Genomic DNA, 24,093 nt, shown 5'->3' with positions numbered 1-24,093 from the left:
GCAGCAAAACCAAACAGGGGCACTCGATATCTGGAGTAGGGCCTTCATTTTCCAATGGAATGGTATGTATGTCGGCCAGCTCGATTTCCCGGACGTTCTCGCCACGCATGAGACCAAAGTGTGAGATCAACATCATCACTGCGTTGCGATAGTGCTCAGACTTGTCCTTGCCAATGAAGTAGTCGATTATTCTGGCTAATCCTTCCATGGTAGAGTATCCGTCCAAGATTGACCCAGCAGCGCGATCTTCGTAGTTCGTGCGGCGTCTTTTGCTATCCTTCTTTCTTTCGTTCTTTAGTAAGTCCTTGACATCGGCGGTTCGTGGGTAGTTGTTGATGGTGTTGATACCAAGCTTAAGTTGATCGTTGTAAGATTGGATGATGGCGCTGACATACTGCTCGATGGTGCTAAAGCCGACGATGTAACGCTCAACTTCCTCTTGTTCTGTTTCGATATCATTGTCATTCGGGTCAAAATCTTCGTTGGCTTGTAGTTGTTTTTTACCAGTAGGACGTCGGATTCTTGCAATGACCTAAACATAAAATGTAGTACAATTAGTTTAATACAACCTCTTTACAATTAACGCGATCTTTTGAATATTGTCAATATACCACTACTTACTTTTTTTTCAAGAAACCAGTGCAATTTGTCGCCATTTACTTGATAACGAGTGGATTCAGGAAACTTCTTTTCGTCGCACCACTTACAAAACTCGCTGATCTTTGGGTAATAGACGTGTTTAGTGTTGTCCGGACGAAGCTCCTGCGTAGTTGTTTGCGTACGTTGTCTGGATTGCAGCATAGCCAAATTCAATTCGGCAGCGTGAACGGAATTGTTGTTTGATTGACTAGCAAACTCGTTAGCTGATTGGGATGACGAGGAACCGGTATTGTAGATTTGAGACAAATAGTTATGATGTTGTTGAGGCATGTTGATATTGAAAGCGTAGTAGAAAAACTGATATGACAAAAAACATGACACGTTCTTTTCAAGCCTACTTCATATAGTTTTCAAACATAGAATGCTAAGACTACGTGCAAACAACTATTTTAAATGCTGAGCAAGCTTAGCACACTCTTCATTGTCCAATGCAAATGATCCTACAGATACTTCTATTCCTTTCAAAAAGTATTATCTGCGTTGGTTTGCTCAGCAGCAAGTGCATATTCAGCTCAGCATGTCTGCGCTATTTATGCGATTTCTTTTTGAAAATTTCTGATATATCTCATATTAGCTACCCGTATACTAAATTGTTTCTGCTATTGTCTATGGGGTCGTCTTAGTTTTTTTTTCTTTGCTTTGACTTTTATTATAGACGTTAATGCATAAATTACAGTGAATCAAGAGCTTCCGCGCTGTCGCGCGGTCGTTGAGCCTAATTTGGAAATACGCATATGAGATTAAGGTCTGCTTGTGGCTAGGGACCCGGGTCCAGGACCCACTGCGTCCACAGTTTAATATGCTCTACATAAATACAATCCTGATTTGTTTAAACATATTACTTTAATTCTTGACGGTCACGATTCAAGAATCAATTATCTGGATACAGAAATTAAGCATAGCAGATTATATTCTTACAAATTTAAAAAAAATGGATTAAGAACACAAATCGTTAGTGATATTAATGATATGATACTTTTTATATCCAAAAGTAATTTTTGTTCAGATAGTTCAGATGGTTCAATGTTTCTTAATATGAAATTATATCACAAAATAGATGATAAAGATACTATTGCTATTGACGGTGGATATACTTTGTTTGTAAACCAATTTGTAGATTTAGCTATTGAAAAAGGTTATACATATAGTGATTCTAATTTTATTTATCCTATTAGAAAAAATGTTAATGAAAGTTTATCTATAACTGAAGACCATTTTAATAAGACCTTTGGAAGTTTTCGTTCAAAAATAGAAAATCAGTTTTCAGAGTTAGGTAATAAATTTTATAGATTTAATAACAATAAATCAGTTGTTAGAATGGATAATATAAAGTTTTATAATTTACAATTTAAGGTTGCCTGTTTATTAAAAAATATTAGTATTTTTGTAGATAAATTTAATGTACCAATTTTACCCCATCATAAATTATGGGAATCAGATGGATTTGAATTTCCTGTTGAAAAAAAATTATTAGATATTGTAGTAAGTAATGATAAGCAAAATAAAGATAAATTGGATAAAATGCTTGAATTACAAATAAATTTCTTAAATATGAATGTATCAGAAAATAATATGGTTATTGATGAGTTTTCAGATGAAGATTCTAATAATCATAAAGATATTTCAAGTGAAGGTGAAGATGTCCCTAAATTCAATGAAAGGTCTAAAAAAAGAAAATTAAAAGGAAAACAAAAGGAAAAAAATTATAAATCCTATCAAATTGAAGCTGTTGTTGACCATAAACTTAAAGATGGTTTATATACATTTTTAGTTAAATGGAAAGATTATTCCGATAGTGATAATAGTTGGCTAACAATAGAAAAATTTAATGAAAAGGAAATGTTAAATGAATATATTAAAAATAATAATCTTGGTGCATTATAAATAATTCGATAATCTCCCCCTCCTATATACAAATGAATATCTATATAGGATATATTGTTGTATGTATGACGTCCGCAGTTAATGTAATAAGCTTTTTATAATATATTCCAAGTTAAGGTTGCCGCTATTACATACATATATTGTTTTTGATTTTCTTTTTTTTACTTTTTTTAAATCTTTTTTAGGATTACCATTATCAATAGATATGCAAGGTGGTAAAACAATTTTTTTATTTTTTTTCTTGGGCACATGAATTTTACTATGACTAGAACATAGATAATCAAGCTTGTTATCTCCAATATTAGTTCTAATCTTCCTGTGGCACATGTGACCTTCTTTCTTACCTCTTGTATGTATGAAAGTGCAAACATTTTCACTACTATTTAAGTACCAAAATTGTTTATCTTTAACTTTATTCATTTTTTCATTTATTTTATTTTCCATAATCTTCATCTTACTTTCTTTTTTTTCTACCAACACTTCATCATCAAAATATTCCTTCATAACCTCTTCCATAAGATTTCTTATACTTTTAGTTAAGGATTTAGTAGATACAAGAATTTCTGTGTTTAAAATTACCATTTTAAAAATTATTGAAATGGTAAGAGAACTTGGATGTTTTTATTTTTTTAATTAAAAAAAATTCAATTTTTTTTTTACTTAAAAGATTTTTAATTACCCATGAGTAATTGATTACTAATAATTTTATTAAATACTTATAATTATAAGTATACTGCTATATGAACAAGCACGAGGAAGCCGTCCACAGAATACAGTTAGATCATATTCTCCCAGGCAGGAAGAATTTCTCAAGTGGTGCCGAAGACGCTGTCCAAATGATCACACTAACCAGTTGATCGACGACAGAAAGCTTCATCTTTTTCTTGTGGAAGAGGTTAGCCACATATCTGTTCGCAATCTATATATGTACGCATGTCTTACAATTGTGTTCTTTTTAGGTCGTCTTCAGAGAGAAGCGTAAACCTGGAAGAAAGAGAAAAGAGCCAGAGAATTCTGTGCTGTCGCCCGCCTCGTCACCCGCTCCTGCCATGCGTACCACCACCACCACCATGCCATCATCCTCGTCTGCTGCTGTTCTCTCGCCCGCCACCGCCGTCATGCCATCATCCTCGTCTGCTGCTGTTCTCTCGCCCGCCACCGCCGTCATGCCATCATCCTCGTCTGCTGCTGTTTTCTCGCCCGCCACCGCCATCATGCCTTCATCCTCGTCTGCTGCTGTTCTCTCGCCTGCTACCGCTGTCATGCCATCATCCTCGTCTGCTGCTGTTCTCTCGCCCGTCACCACCATCTTGCCATCATCGTCGTCGTCATCATCTGCTGCTCTACCTGTACGCGATGCTCCGGGTTATACCGTTGAGCAACCTGTTGCACCTGATGCCCCCGCCCCCAAAGTCAAGCTTGCTACCGTTAAACAATACATTACTTCCATTGTCGATCTCCATTTTGAACAAGCCAGAACAGACCCTTGCTTCAATCGTCCGCATCCGCGTGGCCCGCTTGTTCATGCACTGGTTGATCATTTGAAACGTGTGGAAAACGAGCTTAGTCGACAAAACTACGAAGACAGAGGCATGCGTACGACAGCAGATGGTTATTCGACATCAGCTGAGATGGAGCGTATTGTAGATCATTTTCTGGCCACCAACAAGCAACAAGGACTGCGAAATTGCACTGCTTTTCTTCTGCAACACTATGGACTTCTATGGGGCGAAAGCGTTCGTATGATGGAACTTGCCGATCTACAAACGTTACTTCTTAAGCGCGAGGGTGTCACTGAATGTCATGCGTTGGTGATGGTGCTTAAGCAAGGAAAAACAAACCAAGAGGGCCGTGTGGAGTTTGCTGCTGCGATGCGTAACGCCAATGTTGTTATCTGTCCTTTGATGATGCTTTCCTTTTATCTCTTTCATCGGTGGCACGTTGCTGGTGAGGCATTTCCTTGTTTCCAAAGCAATCGAGATTGGTTCGACATCAAGCTCATCAGAGGCAGAGATCGCAACACGCAGTCCATTACGTATGATCGTCATCGCGAGTGTATTTTAGAAGCATTCAAGTCAGTCGGCATTCACAGTAAAGCGGTCACTCACGCTATGAGGGGTTCGTCAGCACGCATGGCAGAGATATCTGGAACGAGCGAAGAGTCTATCCGGCGATTAGGTCGTTGGAATAATTCTGCTTTATCGACCAGTTATCTAACCAATTTGCCTCGTGATATCTTGTGGACCATGGCAGGATTCACTAGAGAGGCTGGCCAATTCTACTTACCTCGTGCTGCTGTTACACCACCCCTTGAGCTTTGCAAGAAGGTTTTTCCTGAAGTCGATCGGTGGTGGGCGTTGCTGGATGCCAAACAAGTGGAGGACTCGTGCACAGCTGATTCGTTTTTGCTTCTTCTTGTGCAGTTGCGTGTTGTATTTTTGCAAGATTCGGTTTTGATGAAAAAGCGCTCTCCAGGTCATCATTTGTAGCAAGATCCTTTGTTCCATGATCCTTTGTATCTTGAATTTGAACGGTATGTGCTGGTGGACTACAGTCTTTCGTTTATATACTAATTATCCTTTTAAAATAGTAACTTGAATCATGCACTTGAAAACAACGAAGAGCCCACTGATCTGTTACTTCAACGTGCCGTGCTGATCATTGAAAATAGACTTGCCATCTTGCAACAACAAATCGCTGCTCAGCAACAAGACACCAATCGCATTGTACAATCTTTCTCTAACGCCATACCCACTCTGGAAGCACTTGCGCAGCTTGTACCAAACATGAGTTGTATAGGAGATATTATACAGCATTGGGACCGTATCGCCAGCGGACAAGCGTCCTTGAGCGTCACGCTCAACTTGGCAGGTCAGCAGCAGCAACAACAACAGCAGCAGGAAGGTTGGGGCTCGGTTTCGCTCCCGTCCTCGTCCTCCTCCCTCCCATCCACCATGACAGCAACTGTGGCACTGCCATCAGCAGCACCAGCGCCATCATCATCTTCGTCGTCGTCGTCAGCAGCACCAGCACCAACATCGTCATCATCATCATCAGCAGCATCAGCACCAACTCATCACCATCATCATCACCCCCAACAACAACAGCCCATATATCCATCCATGAACCGCACAAACGTCCAAACAATCCCACAATTATAGACTGAATGGTTTGACAGTTGGAATGGCGGCATGTCTGTGATTAGAATGGAAGAAGTGTACAAAACTGCATGGCGAAAAAGTGATTCAGACGGCTAATGGTTTCGTAGAAGACGAGCGATTATTCGGAAAGTTTAAGATTATATTGAAAGAAAAGGAATGCAAGAAAGAGTACCAGAAGTGTTAGACACTATACATAGACACTATCTCGCTGTCTGCATTACCTCATTAGATTCATTATCGAAAGACTTATGTTTTTTTGATACACTTTAAACTTTTTGTATATTCATTTCACCATCTTTTTCTTTTTTTCACTCGCTAGCTTTCCCTTTGACACGCTTTTTTTCAACTTTCTAACATTGGCCTTGCTTGGCCATATTTTTTTTATTGTATTACTCTCATGTTGTGGTCTATTGGCCATGATGCTTTTTGCCTCGCTTTTTTTTTCTTTTTAACTTTTGCTTGTTTCGTGGCCTTGTTTGGCCCTTTTTTTTTTCAAAGAATATATAACTTTTGTTTCGTGGGCTCACGAGGCCTGTCCTAAAAATGATTGTCAATGGTTTGGAATAGGGAATGCTTATTATAGTACGTTTTCTGAAGCATGATGAAATGCATTTGATAAATTAGTTGCACTTGATGCAGAGCTTAAGATGTAGGAATTAGATTATATATATACACGCAGTACTGGATATGGCTCTAATTTTAGTAATTTAATAATGGACACTCGAGACGACTGTGTATACCACGAATGATACATGGTTAGCAGCATGGCGATAATGTATTACTGGGAACAGAAATATGTTGTTTAAATGAAGGCGATGTAGATTAGTTTTTCTCTCCAAAAATGTTCGTACTGCTGCAGATGTTGCGTTGGTTTTTCGCACCTTCCGCTGTCAAAATGCATTGTGAATACATAAATCTTGAGCAGTTATCAAGGAAGGATAGTCATTAGAACTGCTTATAGTTAGTTCATCGGTCGATAGTAGTTACAAAGTGGTTTTATAATCGTTGCAATAGCAGCAATAAGTTGCTGTTATTCATCAGTCAGGCAAAGAAAGGAACAAGATATGACATGTTCCTACACAACACTAACTATCTCTACCTAGTGTCTGTTACATGTTCAAAGTACAGGAAAGGAGAGAAAACATTGTTAATATCTCAAGCATAGATAGAACAGCGTATACCGTCCAATCCACTGAATCAATGTGCCATCTATACTAATGCCTTTTGAAAGCTATCAACAAGGTACCTGACGAGACAGAAGAAAGATAGGGTTAGTCTGAAGTGTAGACACTGATGTTGGATCTATGTGTATGTTAGAGTGTAGTAGTTTTGCTAACACCATGGCATCCATATCACTGTCATCTAACATTGAAAGTATTGGAGAGATCACTAAAATGTAGGCTCTTTGAGTGGTACAGTTGCTGTATGTAGCTAGCATGATACAAATTACACGACCTAGAGCAGCTCATTCATTAAGAACAGCACGATTTAAAAAATTTATTCTGCAATCTCGGATGACATTAACCTTTCCTTGAATACATGGAATCAATGCCCGGTTCATTTAAAGCGTTTTGAAGGTTTTCTGTAATTATTCTAAAGATACCAAGCTCTTCTTTTATTAATAACAAGCAGGTCCACGGCTCTACTTATAAAAACGGTCCCCAACAATTGATATTCGCAGATATCATTCGGTATAACCAATGATATCGCTGGATATCACTGTGGTCCTGCTATCGGGATTTCAAAAAATGGTGGACCCAGGTAGACTTTGGTGGACCTCAAGATTTTATACTTGAAAGTATCATTTGATGTGATCTGGTTCATTAGTATCGTTATTGACTTTGATTTTAGACAGAATAGGAATTTTTTAATTCAACAGTATAGAATGGCCTGTTTACATGTGTGAAAAAGTCTACTATTACTATTGGTTCTGCTTCTTCCATCTATAATAGCTTGCTTTCATTGTATTCTATCTGGCATAATTATTGAATAAACCACGTGTCCTGCCATTATCATATATGTTTTGCCATAGAATTGGTGCATTTTCATCAAGCTTCGAGATACATTGTTCAATATACGTCCAGTTGTCAATGGTGCTGCTGTCACTTGTATTGTTATAAGTACGGGTAGTTGTAGTATTGTCATTGGCATTAGTGTCATCATGGGAATCGGCGTTGTTGTCACTTGTGCTGGTGGTGTCATTGTCATTGTCACTGGTACTAACGGTGTTGGTGTTGGTATCTGTGGGTGCTAATATCCTTTGACATGATGACGAACCAGTTGCCACTTGATACTTTCGTTTGAACTCTCATGCGAGGTCCTTGCCATCTTCGAGAATCCATTTCGTACGGCTCCACTTGGTAACATCAGGTACTTCTTCTTGGAGTGTTGCCAATGCTTCTGTGATCATGTTATCTGTTTTTTGGCATACAAATACAAGATCATCAATCGCATTCTCATTGGGCTTTAGTTGATGGTCGAAGATGCGTGCGGTGATCCAGTATAGTTTCTGGATGGTGACGTCGCTACGGTGTGGGCTTGCCATAAGAGATGGGTATTGACTAGTCAAGAATAGAGATAAAGCAACCAAAGGTAACAAAGGTTGAACCAATAAGGGGGGTAATCGGTTTAACACGAAACAGTTATTTACATATCCTCCTTTAGAAGGAAAGAAAACAAACATACTTCTTTCCTTCTAGATAGGATCTTATTCAGACATACCTTTTTGAGGTGGATTCTATAAGTATCATTATTTAATGAGATTTATTAAAAAAAATGTTTACAAAAATGTCTTTTAAAATTTTAGTGATCGCCCTATTCCCCCTTCGTATCCTGCGTTTAACTTTAAACTTAGTTTGGGTTATTTCTAGTTATTGGTTTAAAATACTTATTTATGGATGTAATAGATTATTACAAACTTATAATTCTTTATTACAGAATAATATTCTATCTATTATTAAGTTTATTAAACATAAGTATTACTATTCTACAGATAAAAATCATTTTAGATTTGCATCTATATTTTTAATTCCTAATATTCTAGTTGATTCTATTCATCTTTATTTTTTAGAATTTATTCACTTCTTAAATGATAATCTTTCTAACATTTTTACAGGCTCTTTAGGTTTAGTATTACTAGGTTTATTAATTTATATAAGTTCTGCCCCTAATTCATCTAATACAAATCCTTCATCAAAAAATACTTTTAATGTTAATTTTGGAGATGGAGGTGTAGGGTCAAATAATCATCCATCAAATAGTAATTCTAATAATAATAAACTAATTACTTCTCCTGGAGTTGCTGCAGGAATTATTTCTGGAACAACAATAACTGCTACAGTTAAAATTGCAAAAACAAATCCTAGAAATAGATTGTTTTTAGGTGTTGTTGGTACTATTAGTGGTTTTGCTACTTATGGATTAGGTGAAATGATGAATCATAACTATGAGAAAAGAAGAAAATGAGAGAAATGTGTGAAAGAATGTATTATCACTCTATTGAAAGATCTAGTAGTCCTCTACCAGATGGAAACTTCAAAATTAATTCTCTAAATGAAAATAGTAATAATTTTGTAGAATTAATTTCAAAATTCATTGAAAATCTACAAGATGTATTTAATTTATTAAATGAATATTTTAGAGGTAGTGATGGAAATCCTACTCCTATTTTAATTTTATGTGTTTGTCTATTTACATTTACTGGAATTCTTGGTTGTTTCTTTTTAATTATAGGTATGTTAAGTAAACTAATTCAAATTGAAGAACGAGAATTTATTAAGAATAGACCTTTATTACATAAATTAGTTTGCCTTATTATTTCATTAAGAGATTGGAATAATTTTGTATTATTAATAATTATATTGTTATGTCATATTGGAATTTTAGTTATTTGCTATTATTTAAACGAATCATTCTGGGTTGATGATTCATATATAAGATTATTATTATTATTTTATAATAATAATAAATAATCTCTAATGATATCAATATTTATTATTATTATTTTATAAAATTCTCCCCCGGTACCTTGATTTATGCCTTCTTGTGGCGGTACTGTAAGTATAGATAATCAATCTCGAAACTAAATAAATCATTACTACAAATTAGATGCTATCTAATTACTTACTTACTTTAAAAATATGATGTTTACAAACTTATTCTACAGTTGTACCCCGGTTTTTGCAACCCCTGGTTTTGCAATTCCTCATATATCTGCAACTTTTTTTGAAAAAACCAAAAAAAACTTAGTAGTTTCGCAAATTTGCAACTTGCAAATGAGTTTATATGATTTGCATGTTATCGGGGTAAAAACAGCTTCAATTTTTGCAATATCAACTGAAAGAAGCATCTGTTGTGGATTATGAGGAATAAAATGATGCGGTTACTGCAAGATAAATATGTAAATATGAAGATGTATTTATTATCGAAATACATAAAAATTATTATTTGGTAGTTGAGCCAGTAGAATCAGGACACATATATAGCACTGATTGGATTGAATCCACAAAAGAAATGATGAAGATATAAGAAAAAGGGAACACACTACATATAGATATAGAAATAAAATGTTTGCTCAAAGGAGCTTTTAACTACATATCGAAGAAGTCATCAAGGGATGATTGTCGGGAGAATGATTGCTGCCTGAGACTCTCTGGAATCCTACGCAAAGACTTCTTTAAGTCGTAGTTATCGATATTATCCAAAAAGCTCAAAACTCCTGCAATTGCAACCTGTTTTTCCTTCGACGTTGGCCCTAGAATAGGCGAATCAGCGCTTTGGTCCACCGCCCGCTCAAGTGCTCGTCGTACGTTCGATCCTCTTGCTTGGATGTGAACTTGTGGAACGATTTTGTTATGCTTAAAAGAGCTAATAATTATCAAACCACTAGACAGCTTCAATCAAAGAACGGTCTTATATATGCAAGTAGTAACATTTAGAGCTGTATGAATATTCCCAAAGAACATATCGTACATCATCTCTGATAGATAAACAATAGGCTAGTGTTAATAGGATGACTTATCCAGTGTATACTTAAAGCAGAATTGTTTGCCCCGTTACTTGCAAATCCTCACTTTTTGCAAAAAAAAATCGGAAAACCCTCGGTTGCAAAAACCAGGGTACAACTGTATATTTTTAGCAATTGCCCTATTTTCCCTTCGAATACCTGTGATTTAAACTCTTTTACAGAGCTTATTTCAAGTTACATTAGGATTAAAACACCTGATGGTTTAATTACTAGTAATATCTAGATTAATACTCCGGATAATTTACTTTTAACTTTATTACCTTCAGTGGTATGTATAAATAAAAACCCTTCAGAAAATAATATTTTAAATTCAACTTTTAATGATTTTAAAGATTTTTCTCTTACAAATGAAAAGTCTAGTGGTTATATTAGTATTAAAGAAATTTTATCAAACGATACTTTATCTCTTAAAGAAAAACAATTAAATTTAGAAGAAAAATTACATTCTTTATGGTTGAAAAAACTAGAAAAAATGAGTAAGTCTAAGGATTTCTTAAATACAAATCCTAGGTTTAGAATATTTTTAAATAACTATAAGTTGTTAGAAGATGACTTAAAAATGTATTTTGAAAATGAAAAATATATTAGAAACAAAAAATATCTTTTTATGTTTAAAGAAATAGATTAATGCTTGATGCTGTTCTTGATTTTAAGTTTGTTAATCCCCTTTATTATGAAATATGAAGATAATAAAGAACAATCAGTTACTACTTTATTTCATAGATTAGGAGAAACTTTATATAAAGAATGTTTATATCAAAAATATATTAAAGAAGTTGATGATAAATCTAAGGATATTGTAACTTTTAATTTATATTTGAAGAATTTTACAATGAATGAAGAGAATTTTATTAATATTAGTGGTACTATTATTAGTTATTTGGATATGAAAAGTGATCTTTTTAATATCTTAGAACGATATGATGTTAAAAGTAAAAAAACTCATAGAGAAATTATTCCTAGTTACTGTACCAATTGAAAAACTATATTAAATATTTAGGTATGATTGATAGTCATGAATTACCTATAGTATATCCACCTATTTATTGGGAATTAAATGATAGCAAAGAATTTAAGACATATGGTGGATATATTACTAATAATACTAAAAATTAATCCTTTAATTAGAAGTAAAAGATTTACTGAATTAAATATTAAATTTATAAATAAAATGACAATTAAAATGGTTAATTATATGTCATCTATTAGTTTCAATAATAATCTTAAAGTATTAGTTTTTCTAATGAATCTGCTACTTAATGATGATTTAATTATTAGAACATTACATAAGGAGGCAGATGAAATGAGTGAGATTATTAAAAAGAATAATAAAGAAAAAGAATTTGAAATTACATCTCATAATAGTAAATTCTTATATAATAATTCAATTTTAACTATTGCTAAACTTTATAGAGATGTTGAACAATTTTATTTTACTTTCTTTTTAGACTGGAGAGGAAGCGTTTATTGCCAAGGGGGTGAATTAAATTTCCAAGGTGGTGAATTAGCAAGATCATTATTATGATTCAAAAAAGGTAATGTATTATCTGAAAATGGATTAAATTCATTAAAGGTTTATGGAGCAAATGCTTTTGGATTAAATAAATTATCTATTACTAAAAGATTGGAATGGGTTGATCAACATTTTTTAGAAATCTTAGATTTAAATTCAGGATTATGGAGAAAAGCTGATGAACCTATGTTATTTTTAGCTTTTTGTTTTGAGTTACAAGGTTATAATAAGGATCCATTAAACTTTATTTCTAGATTACCAATTTATTTAGATGCAACATGTAATAGTGTACAACATTTAGCTGCAATGATTTCTGATTTTGATCTAGCTAGTAAAGTTAATTTAGTTGAATCTGATATGAAAGATGATCCTATTGATCTTTATAGTTTAATGTTAAATCCTATTAATGAAGAAATCAAGAAAATAGAGGAATGTGATTTAGAGTATGCCAGATTAAAGGGTTTAGTATTAAATAGAAAGAATGTAAAAAGAAGTTTAATAACTATTTCATATAGAGTTAGGATTAAAGGAATTTATGATCAATTAATTCAAGATCATTTTTCTATATATAAAAAAATTGATGGGAAAATGTTTTATAAACTTTAAGATAAGAATAAATTAACTTTAATAATAAGTAAAGAATTAATGTTATTAGCTAAAATTATTCCTAAATCATTATATGTTGTACATCCTAAATTAAATGAATTATCTAACTATTTTAATAATATGGTTTTATTAATTTTAATTTAAACCTTCCTATTGTTTGGATTACTCCTTCAGGATTATTAACTAGTCAAAAATATGTGAAATCCACATCTGTAACATTATCTACTAAAGTTTTAGGTAATACTAAGAAAATTCTTGTAAAAAGTCCTATTAAAGAAAAAAGTAGTAAAATTAAACAAGTACAGGATTTTTCATCTCTTAGCGGATGTTTGAACTTTTATTTAGGCAGAAGGGATTTAATTTTAGGCAGAGTGGACATAAATGTTAATCTGAGTGGACATGAATAGAAGTTAATCTGGACATGAATAATAATTGATCTAGACATAAATGAAAATCGAGCTAGACATGAATGAAAATCGATCTAGACATGAATGAAAATCGAGCTGGACATGAATGAAAATCGAGCTGGATATGAATGAAAATTGATCTAGACATAAATGAAAATTGAGCTGGACATGAATATAAATTGACCTGGACATGAATGAAAATCGATCTAGACATGAATGAAAATCGAGCTGGACATAAATATAAATTGACCTGGACATGAATAAAGATCGATCTGGACATGGATATAAAACGATCTGGACATGAATATAAATTGACCTGGACATGAATATAAATCGATCTGGACATGAGTAAAATCAATCTGGACAAAATATAAATCAATCTATACATGAATGAAATTCGTTCTGGACAAGAATAATAATCAATCTAAACATGAATAATAGACAACTTGAACATAATAACAGTCAAACTGGACATTGTTTTAGTCAACTAAGACATAATAAAAGTTGAAGTAGATAATATATTAAGTGTAGCAGAGCAGAATATTTGAGTACTTAAGATTTTCAATTCAAGTCAAGACATAATAGAAGTTAAGCAGTACAAAGCCAATGTCAAGATATAGTAGTATGGCTGGTTCACTTGTGACAAAAAGCTTGTAGGCTAATATACAGGAAATGGCAAGGGTGCGTCAGAGACTCACTACTGTACGCATAAACCTATTTTGCTGCTGTGGGAACAGGGCCTGAGCGTTTCCCCTCCATTCGATTTACCCGGGTTGAGTTTAACACAGACTGGAGGCTGGAGGCTGAGGTAGGTGGAAAGTGTGGGGTTTGTTAGCAGTAGCAGGGAGGAAAAAAACAACAACCAAAGATCTCATTACCATTCGCCACAGCAAATCAACAGCTTCGACGCACACTTGTAAATGGCTCCTACTCTCTTCACGATGAATAAAAAACAAGGAAAACAAAACGGCACAATCCACGGATTTATTGAAAAACGAAATGAAGGTAACTGTTTTCTTAAAAAAAGCATGTGCTCATGATTTATAAGGAGTAGACCGCCGTTACTGCTGCTTAAAAAAACGCTGGGTAAGTGAACAAGGGAAGGAAAAGGTTATCAGTTGTGCTTGAGGTGTAGCTTTAGTGGAGATATGCCCATTTAGAATTACTGCTTCTTTCTCTTTTTCTCTGTATATACTTGATGCACCATCTTGCACCAATCTAACGTCAGACTTGCGTGCGTAATACAACATCGTCCTCTACCTGCACAAACGATTCGTACTCACAATAAGAACGACGCAACAATCTTCTTCTCCATTACTCATACACAATCATATACAACATGGCGCTGATCCGCCATTGGCTTGCAAAACATACAGCCTGGCGCGATTACTTTTTTCCTTTTGCATATAACAATGTTAACATCGCCGGTCTTTATGGATGAATGAGCTGTAGATAGCAAGAAGGATAACTGACGGGTTTCTTTCCGTTTGTGTTGATGTGGATTGGATGAGAATAAAGTATGATGGCCGATATATAAGAAAGACAAAAAAAGGTTCTATAAGAGTTATACAAGTGCGAAGGATGTTGTTTCGTGGTGAAGGATGGTTATTGTAATTATTGATATTGCGTGGCAGAGCGTCTGGTGCCATGCACAGTCTCGCGTTTGTGAACCTATTTGTAGCCACACAATTCCGAGATGCGATCCTTGAAGATCTGACATCCAGCAGGAGGAACGCACACGATTTTATTAGGAATGAGTGCAAGAACTCCACGTACAGTCGAGTGAGAGAGAGCGTAGCGAATGACGTCAAGGGTACTAACTTGTCGGTTGTTCATAGTTGTTGTTAGGGATCCGCACGGTCCGGTTCGGTTCGGTTCTTGAAGGGAACCGAACCGAACCATCTAAAGCAAGAACCGAACCGACTAGAACCGACGAGAACCGTAGAACCGAAGAATTGAACCGAAGAACCGAACCCATCATATATATAAAAAAGGCAAGATTCGGTATCTTTAAATGAAAGCTGATGTGTGTGTTCAAATGTCGCGGTATATTTGAATACTGCAGTAAAAAAGAATAGTTTACTGTTATACATTGAACAGCGATTTCAAATTGAATAAGAGAAACAGAATGTAAACATTTTTTATACGATGTGGGTCATTGCAAGGTTAAAAGATGAAAGCACAGTTTTTACAAAAAAAAGTAGAGCTTATAGTACTTACTTAGAGCGACTTAGTATTACTAGTACAATATGTTATTGTAACATTGGAGGAATTGAACCACAACCGCCAGTACATACAGCTGCTGTGTCTCTACGTGTGTATAGTGTATAGTGTCTCATAAAAGGCAAAGGGTGAATGGGTAAGATAATTCTGTTATGAGCCCCAGAATGCGCAATCTCAAACGGAATGCACAAACTTGATAAAACTGATCAAGAAGCCATGATAAATCTAGTAAAGTAGTACGTCATGGAGAAAAATGCATTGTGGGTAGCAAAGTAGAGGAACAAGTAATGATGTGCGTCATGGACAGAGAAAGCAAGCTGCCATCAGAAGAAGTGTTGTTTCCTTCTCTTCTTTACTATTTTTCACTCCCTTCTGCTTTTGCAGGTTTTGTTAAGTTTTTCAATAAAGTATGGCTTGCAAATACACTACTTCGTGGTCTTTTCGGAATAACATTGTTCGTAACTTCCATTATAGCCTACTTAATACTAATTACCAAAATCGCTAAATGCAATCTTCTGCCTCTCGGTTCTTCGGTTCTACTTATACAGAACCGGTTCGGTTCCAGTTCGGTTCTTGACAGGAACCAAACCGTATTTTCTCGGTTTCGGTTCGGTTCGGTTCCGGTTCTACGGTTCTGATACGGATCCCTAGTTGTTGTTAATAACAACAAATAAAGTTGCTGTTGTAATAGCAAAAAACTTCCTCCTTCATAACAACAAACGCGTTTTCTTCTTTGTCCCTGCCATATTATCATCACCGCTCAGAGCTATATTTATAGTTTTTATAGAAGCACTTGTAATAATATGAAATACCATCTCACACCCGTTTATGCAGACAACTGAAACATAATGACTACATAATGTATGATCTTTTACTTTTATTTTTTTCATCCCAACCATAATATCTACAGTAACAATAATAAAACCCTACATACCACCCATCAGCATATACCTTATCCATCAAGACCGGCAATGTTCGTGTTGGCATATGCAAAAAGAAAAAGGTAATCGTCGTTGCCATCGTATATGTGCGAGTACAGCGAATTGCAGAGGAGGGTTATAGTTGTGGTGGTGTGTATTCATCATAGAAATATAATTATCATTGCGTTGATGTGTATACAAACAGCAAAGAAAGAGACGACTGTCATTACGATGATGATGTGCTTGAGCATACAAGTATTAAAACAAAAGACCGGCGTCATAGTCGTCATCGTGTAATATGGGCGTACATGATAGTGAAAGGTGAGTACGTCAGGCTGTATATTTTACAAGTCAATGGCGGATCAGAGCCATGTTGTATATGATTGTGTTTGAGTAATAGAGAAGAAGATTGTTGCGTCGTTCTTATTGTGAGTACGAATCGTTTGTGCAGGTAGAGGACGATGTTGTATTACGCACGTAAGTTTGACGTTGGATTGGTGCAAGATGGTGCATCACGTATATACAGAGAAAAAGAGAAAGAAGCAGTAATTCTAAATGGGCATATCTCCACTAAAGCTATACCTCAAGCATAACTGATAACCTTTTCCTTCCCTTGTTCACTTACCCAGCGTTTTTTTAAGCAGCAGTAACGGCGGTCTACTCCTTATAAATCATGAGCACATGCTTTTTTTAAGAAAACAGTTACCTTCATTTCGTTTTTCAATAAATCCGTGGATTGTGCCGTTTTGTTTTCTTTGTTTTTTATTCATCGTGAAGAGAGTAGGAGCCATTTACAAGTGTGCGTCGAAGCTGTTGATTTGCTGTGGCGAATGGTAATGAGATCTTTGGTTGTTGTGTTTTTCCTCCCTGCTACTGCTAACAAACCCCACACTTTCCACCTACCTCAGCCTCCAGCCTCCAGTCTGTGTTAAACTCAACCCGGGTAAATCGAATGGAGGGGAAACGCTCAGGCCCTGTTCCCACAGCAGCAAAATAGGTTTATGCGTACAGTAGTGAGTCTCTGACGCACCCTTGCCATTTCCTGTATATTAGCCTACAAGCTTTTTGTCACAAGTGAACCAGCCATACTACTATATCTTGACATTGGCTTTGTACTGCTTAACTTCTATTATGTCTTGACTTGAATTGAAAATCTTAAGTACTCAAATATTCTGCTCTGCTACACTTAATATATTATCTACTTCAACTTTTATTATGTCTTAGTTGACTAAAACAATGTCCAGTTTGACTGTTATTATGTTCAAGTTGTCTATTATTCATGTTTAGATTGATTATTATTCTTGTCCAGAACGAATTTCATTCATGTATAGATTGATTTATATTTTGTCCAGATTGATTTTACTCATGTCCAGATCGATTTATATTCATGTCCAGGTCAATTTATATTCATGTCCAGATCGTTTTATATCCATGTCCAGATCGATCTTTATTCATGTCCAGGTCAATTTATATTTATGTCCAGCTCGATTTTCATTCATGTCTAGATCGATTTTCATTCATGTCCAGGTCAATTTATATTCATGTCCAGCTCGATTTTCATTTATGTCTAGATCAATTTTCATTCATGTCCAGCTCGATTTTCATTCATGTCCAGCTCGATTTTCATTCATGTCCAGATCAATTATTATTCATATCCAGATTAACTTTTATTCATGTCTACTCAGATTAATATTCATATCTACTCTGCCTAAAATTGAATCCCTTCTGCCTAAATAAAAGTTCAAACGTCTGCTAGGAGATGAAAAATCCTGTACGGGGGAGAATTTTATAAAATAATAATTATAAATATTGATATCATGGGAGATTATTTATTATTATTATAAAATAATAATAATAATCTTTTATATGAATCATCAACCCAGAATGATTCGTTTAAATAATAGCAAATAACTAAAATTCCAATATGACATAATAACATAATTATTAATAATACAAAATTATTCCAATCTCTTAAGGAAATAATAAGGCAAACTAATTTATGTAATAAAGGTCTATTCTTAATAAATTCTCGTTCTTCAATTTTAATTAGTTTACTTAACATACCTATAATTAAAAAGAAACAACCAAGAATTCCAATAAATGTAAATAGACAAATACATAAAATTAAAATAGGAGTAGGATTTCTATCACTACCTCTAAAATATCCATTTAATAAATTAAATACATCTTGTGGATTTTCAATGAATTTTGAAATCAATTCTACAAAATTATTACTATTTTCATTTGGAGAATTAATTTTGAAGTTTCCATCTGGTGGAGGACTACTAGATCTTTCAATAGAGTGATAATACATTCTTTCACACATTTCTCTCATTTTCTTCTTTCTTCATAGTTATGATTCATCATTTCACCTAATCCATAAGTAGCAAAATCACTAATAGTACCAACAACACCTAAAAACAATCTATTTCTAGGATTTGTTTTTGCAATTTTAACTGCAGCAGTTATTGTTGTTCCAGAAATAATTCCTGCAGCAACTCCAGGAGAAGTAATTGGTTTATTATTATTAGAATTACTATTTGATGGATGATTATTTGACCCTACACCTCCATCTCCAAAATTAACATTAAAAGTATTTTTTGATGAAGGATTTGTATTAGATGAATTAGGGGCAGAACTTATATAAATTAATAAACCTAGTAATACTAAACCTAAAGAGCCTGTAAAAATGTTAGAAAGATTATCATTTAAGAAGTGAATAAATTCTAAAAAAATAAAGATGAATAGAATCAACTAGAATATTAGGAATTAAAAATATAGATGCAAATCTAAAATGATTTTTATCTGTAGAATAGTAATACTTATGTTTAATAAACTTAATAATGGATAGAATATTATTCTGTAATAAAGAATTATAAGTTTGTAATAATCTATTACATCCATAAATAAGTATTTTAAACCAATAACTAGAAATAACCCAAACTAAGTTTAAAGTTAATCGCAGGATATGAAGGGGGAATGGGGCGATCGCTAAAATCTTAAAAGACATTTTTGTAAACATTTTTTTTAATAATTAATAAAATTAGATAGCATCAATTAAATAACAAAATTTTTTTTTCAAAAAATAAAGACATTTAGTTTCTCATTAAATATGATACTTATAGAATCCACCTCAAAAAGGTATGTCTGAATAAGACCCTATCTAGAAGGAAAGAAGTATGTTTGTATTCTTTCCTTCTAAAGGAGGATATATAAATAACTGTTTCATATTAATCCCATTACCCCCTAATACCATTGTTTCTCTTTATTGGGCACAAGAAGTGAACCAGGTGACCTGAGTATTTGGAGCTTATTTGGCTTATATAGAAAACTGAGAATAAAATTCGTTTGGTTATATCGAATGATTATCTATAAGGTAGCACCTATGAGCCCAAGGTTGACTAGGATATTGTAGCAGAAACGGGTGCCTTTTGTTGCGTATTGTTTTCTTAGTGACTTCATATTTGATGGATGAGACAGCAAAAGTTATTACGATTAGAGGCCGCTTGTTATGTTCTCGATAAGCTGAGATCGCATACGACATGAGCCTGAGGATAAAATCGTTATTCACCGTGTGTTGTACTTCAACGATAATGGGATGGAGCTCGTCATTGTGGGTGTTGGGAATATACAAGACGTCTGATCTATTTCCATCTACCCATTCGGTTGGCCAAGGTGAGTATTGTTTTTTTGCTTCAGGACTGACTACTGTATCGATCACTATGCCCATGACAGTAGGATCCAGTAAGACATGTTTAGACATAAGATCTGTTCCAGGTCGGTGTTTGTGTGGCAGGAGAAAAGAATGAAGCTCTTGAGAATGAACCGGAGCAGCCATTGCGAGTAACACGCTGATACCAGTAGAGGTGAAAAAGAAGCATTACCTGGTATCAAAGCAAAGAATAAGGAGTTATTTGAAACCCAGATGATACCAGCAGAGGTGAACAAAAGGCGTTACCTAGTATCACAAAAACAAAAGTTAAGAAAATACAGAATTGTAGTCCAACCATACACACCCATGCAAAAAAAAAAGAGGAAACCAGTTGCCTTTTTGAGTTATCGCATGCAGATACTATATTGGGACAGCAGAAAAAGAACCAGGTCCCCCCACCCCCCATTCATTTACGATGAGATGCAGATGATGAGGCTTTGCATTTTGGAATAGGATTAGTGTAAAAAAAACCTTTATTGAAAATAATTATGGGCTAAATTTTATGGATACTACATAACTAAACACGCTAATAAAATAATCGATGACGCTTTCAAGCTTGCAAAAAGGATTTTAAAAAACAGTAGTGAATCTGTTACCTGAGGTTATGCCATTTTAGTATTGCTTTTAAAAAGATGATGATTAGCCTTAATAGCTTATATAGGTTTTGTCAACGCGTCATCATTTTCAACTTACCAAAGATATGAGCAGTATAAATCGGCGCGTACTTCATATAGCCTATGGTTTAACAGAAACATATATCAGCGATTTCCATGTCGTTTAACAGCCCATACCCTAAAGGAATAAACGTATACTTACAGACAGTCTCCAATAAAAGCACTTATAGCACCATCATGACTATTAATTTAAAAAGAGATTAGTCACTAAAGAGAGCTTTTTTCAAATTTCAAACAAGCAACTAAGCATTCTTACCTTGTTTTATAATAGCCTACAGATTAGTTTGAGAACATCTAAGAAGATGCTTTATTAATTTAGGCTTCAATAGTCTTAAACGAAGAAAATAAGTAAGACATTGTTATGGTGCATACTGACTTAAACCATGAGCTGTCGAAAATTGAGAATTTTTGAAACACCGCGGCTAGATTAACACCCAAAACACCCGATATGTTTCTTCATATATCATACTCTATGTTTGCACTAGTCAGGGAATTACATAATCGATAGCTATACTCATTTACTTATGAAAGTCAGAAATAACGGAGGTAAAAATACAAACTAATCACTTACAATAATTCTGCGGTGGGATTTGTAACTTCTAGAAGTAAATTTCTCTACGATCTTGGCAGCTTCACGATCGTCTTTCATATCCTTGTATGCTTGGATATAACGAAAGCAACGGTTGTAGTATCGACGTATGATATCCGCTCTTTGATAGGTACACTTCGCTCAACTCAGATAATGTAGAAGACTGTTTAATAATTTGTTGATTATAATATTTTTTATTTTTAAAATATAATTTAATTTTTAAATTTTATTTTTAAATAAAAGATAATGATCATTATATGATGGGGGTGGTCCGAGAAAAAATCTTTGATTTTTTTGAAGGTGTAGCTGGTCATTGAGACGGTAGTCGAAACCCTAGAATAACGGTAGTTATTCCAAACACTTGCCTACAAGTGTCCTTATGAACAGTGTCTGTAGATTGAAACGAAGTACTGACAATGGTTGGTACTGAGTTATCCTCGATTCTGATTCATGTTTGAGAGATTATCGATATTATATTTCAACGAAGTATTGATAATAGTTGGTCCTGAGTCATTCTCAATTGTGATCCATGTTTGAGAGATTATCAATATGGTGCTAATTATGTAATATTTGATTCATCCATGTGTGTGGTGTTCTCTCTACTGCATTTTAATGGTTACGAAGATGGCGGAGTGGGTTGAGTTATTTGGATCAATCTCAAAGTAGTGTAGCTTCACTACGATGAGTGAGTATCAATGAAGGAAACACAACCCTTGTGAAAAAGCAGTATGATAATGAGGATAACGTGTTTGTGTAACCATGACTAATGCAATGTTACACAGACTGTACTAGCCTACATCACCTCACTGATCTACCCCTCCCACCTTATCGAAATCTTGGGTCTACATAGTAAATTTTCATATTCCAATAAAACTTTGATGGCTATCAGAGCTCTCCAAAACACCTTTTTTCATAATAATATGCTATTAAACACATCTTGCTGGTCAGAATCTCAGAAAATTCACTTTGGACAACTCTGATACACTTTCTTTTTTTGGGTCGGTATTTCAAATATATTAACGATTCAAGTCAGTATGCACCATAAGTCAGTCCGTTTTCGAGGAAAGTCTCTGAAAAGAATCCGAACTTGGCCTGATATTTGCCTCAGCGTCCATAGATCGTTGATGCAAATGCTGCATCCAGGTTTGTTTTTAGACTGCTTGGAGGCGAGGCCCTACTAGATATGAGGGCGTCAGTGGGACTGCCTGTTGTGGGATAAACACATGCTAATAATGCTGGATTCAGACTCGGCAGTGTATCAACGTCCGTGCGAATTGTTTATTTGTCGAAAATATTGCTGGCGCCCGCTCCATCTCCAGAGTAGCTTCCCCCACTGGTTTCTCAAATAGCCATGCTATTTACGTCGACGGACTGCCACGGCTACTGTAAAGAGACACAGAGACAGGAAATTTCTTTAAAACAAAAGTATTACCATACTCAGTATACAAACATAGGCTGTGGCACGCTTGGAACATTTAAAAACAGTGACGACGATGGATAGTTACATGTAAGAGCGGTATATAAACGCAACGAAAGAAACTATATTATTGATGAATGTGACATATAATTGGAGCGCTAAAATTATACATTCTCCTAATCTTTGCTGCCATATCCTATCAATCCTTAATAAACCACGTATTCATGACGAAGTTTCAACCCGTTTCTTCCTGGATCTCTTGGTAGGTGAAATATAGACTATATCTCTTGAATCAGTCGAACAGTCGCTGCTGTTGTTCCCTCCATCACTATTCAAATAATCCGTAACGGTAAGAGAGCTACTAATGATAAATTGCTGTTCATTTGTGTTTAGTAAAAAATGAGCACAAAATAGACGCAGAATAATGAGAGAATTTTTCCTTTATATGATACCTTCAGTTTCCATAGATCTTTTACTAACTTGGGCATGAACGTTGTTATCATGCCAATAGGACATAGCAATTGGATTACCATCACTTGATCAAATACATAAACACCTCGTACCGGTTCTGCTAATGAGTAAACATAGAGTTATGTGTATCATTACACGATCAGTATTATCTCAGGGGCATTCGAATTACCTTGAACATACATATCACTCTGATATTTACCATACACTTGAACTTCAAAGAGTTTGATTGCTTCATATAGTTCAACATCTCCGTCAGTGATTGTTCTTCGAATCTTCTTCAACTGTTGTTTTAAAGCCTTTGCCAGCTTATTCCTGTCCCCAATATGATGCGAATGGTTGTTGGCGTTGGGAGGTCCACTGATCTCGACAAGTGAAAAATCCATGTAATAATCTTTCAATGTAAACACTCCATCAGGAATTTTTCCTCTCAATCTGGTTTCGTCATCCGTTTGTGCAGCATGTTCTTCTTCTTTCGATGCAGCAAGAGCTGCATCACCCCTATAACAAATAATGAAAAGTAATGATTATGTCAAAATATGAATTCTAAGTATCAATAAAGAATGGAATAATCGGATAGTTACATACCACATGAAACCAATGTTATCATATCCTTTAAAAGCTGCTTGATCATAGGTGCAAGGAAAGTCGAGATATAGTTCATTTCCCCTTGATTTTTTAACATGGATGAAGATCCCTTTTCATTATATACATCTCGGCTGTTGTTAAGTTGTAGCCCATTAGTATTACAGTGGACCCCCTTTAATATCAACCCTCAAGTACAGCTGAAAGTGTTGACGCTAACAGGGGTTGACGTTCAAGGGGGTGGCACA

The 24,093-nt window shown here is 34.8% G+C and overlaps 5 protein-coding genes across 5 annotated transcripts; 2 read left to right on the top strand and 3 right to left on the bottom strand.

Annotated features, from left to right (window-relative positions):
- Nucleotides 1-7,674: 7,674 nt before the first annotated feature.
- Nucleotides 7,675-8,250, bottom strand: BDB00DRAFT_875505 (uncharacterized protein; the record flags this gene model as incomplete). Its single annotated transcript, XM_053127361.1, has 2 exons — nucleotides 7,675-7,955; nucleotides 8,055-8,250. 2 exons carry the CDS (start codon nucleotides 8,248-8,250, stop codon nucleotides 7,675-7,677), a joined length of 477 nt encoding a protein of 158 aa, XP_052976574.1.
- Nucleotides 8,251-12,036: 3,786 nt separating this feature from the next.
- Nucleotides 12,037-12,586, top strand: BDB00DRAFT_917860 (uncharacterized protein; the record flags this gene model as incomplete). The annotated part of the gene is made up of 1 exon (XM_053128716.1): nucleotides 12,037-12,586. A coding segment is annotated over exon 1 (156 nt), but the record flags the coding sequence as incomplete, so codon positions are not given.
- A 3,192-nt stretch (nucleotides 12,587-15,778) lies between these two features.
- Nucleotides 15,779-16,131, top strand: BDB00DRAFT_838628 (uncharacterized protein; the record flags this gene model as incomplete). The annotated part of the gene is made up of 2 exons (XM_053124647.1): nucleotides 15,779-15,934; nucleotides 16,029-16,131. Coding segments are annotated over 2 exons (259 nt in total), but the record flags the coding sequence as incomplete, so codon positions are not given.
- A 3,621-nt stretch (nucleotides 16,132-19,752) lies between these two features.
- On the bottom strand, nucleotides 19,753-20,238 carry BDB00DRAFT_769137 (uncharacterized protein; the record flags this gene model as incomplete). Its single annotated transcript, XM_053119791.1, has 1 exon — nucleotides 19,753-20,238. One exon carries the CDS (start codon nucleotides 20,236-20,238, stop codon nucleotides 19,753-19,755), a length of 486 nt encoding a protein of 161 aa, XP_052976571.1.
- Nucleotides 20,239-22,617: 2,379 nt separating this feature from the next.
- Nucleotides 22,618-23,646, bottom strand: BDB00DRAFT_941095 (uncharacterized protein; the record flags this gene model as incomplete). The annotated part of the gene is made up of 3 exons (XM_053129359.1): nucleotides 22,618-23,167; nucleotides 23,233-23,360; nucleotides 23,433-23,646. 3 exons carry the CDS (start codon nucleotides 23,644-23,646, stop codon nucleotides 23,015-23,017), a joined length of 495 nt encoding a protein of 164 aa, XP_052976570.1. The 3' UTR covers nucleotides 22,618-23,014.
- Between the last annotated feature and the right edge of the window lie 447 nt (nucleotides 23,647-24,093).

The sequence above is a fragment of the Zychaea mexicana genome (genome assembly GCF_025766255.1).
Source record: "Zychaea mexicana strain RSA 1403 chromosome Unknown BDB00scaffold_73, whole genome shotgun sequence".
Lineage (NCBI taxonomy): Eukaryota > Fungi > Mucoromycota > Mucoromycetes > Mucorales > Lichtheimiaceae > Zychaea > Zychaea mexicana.
This window is presented reverse-complemented; position numbering and strand designations above follow the sequence as displayed.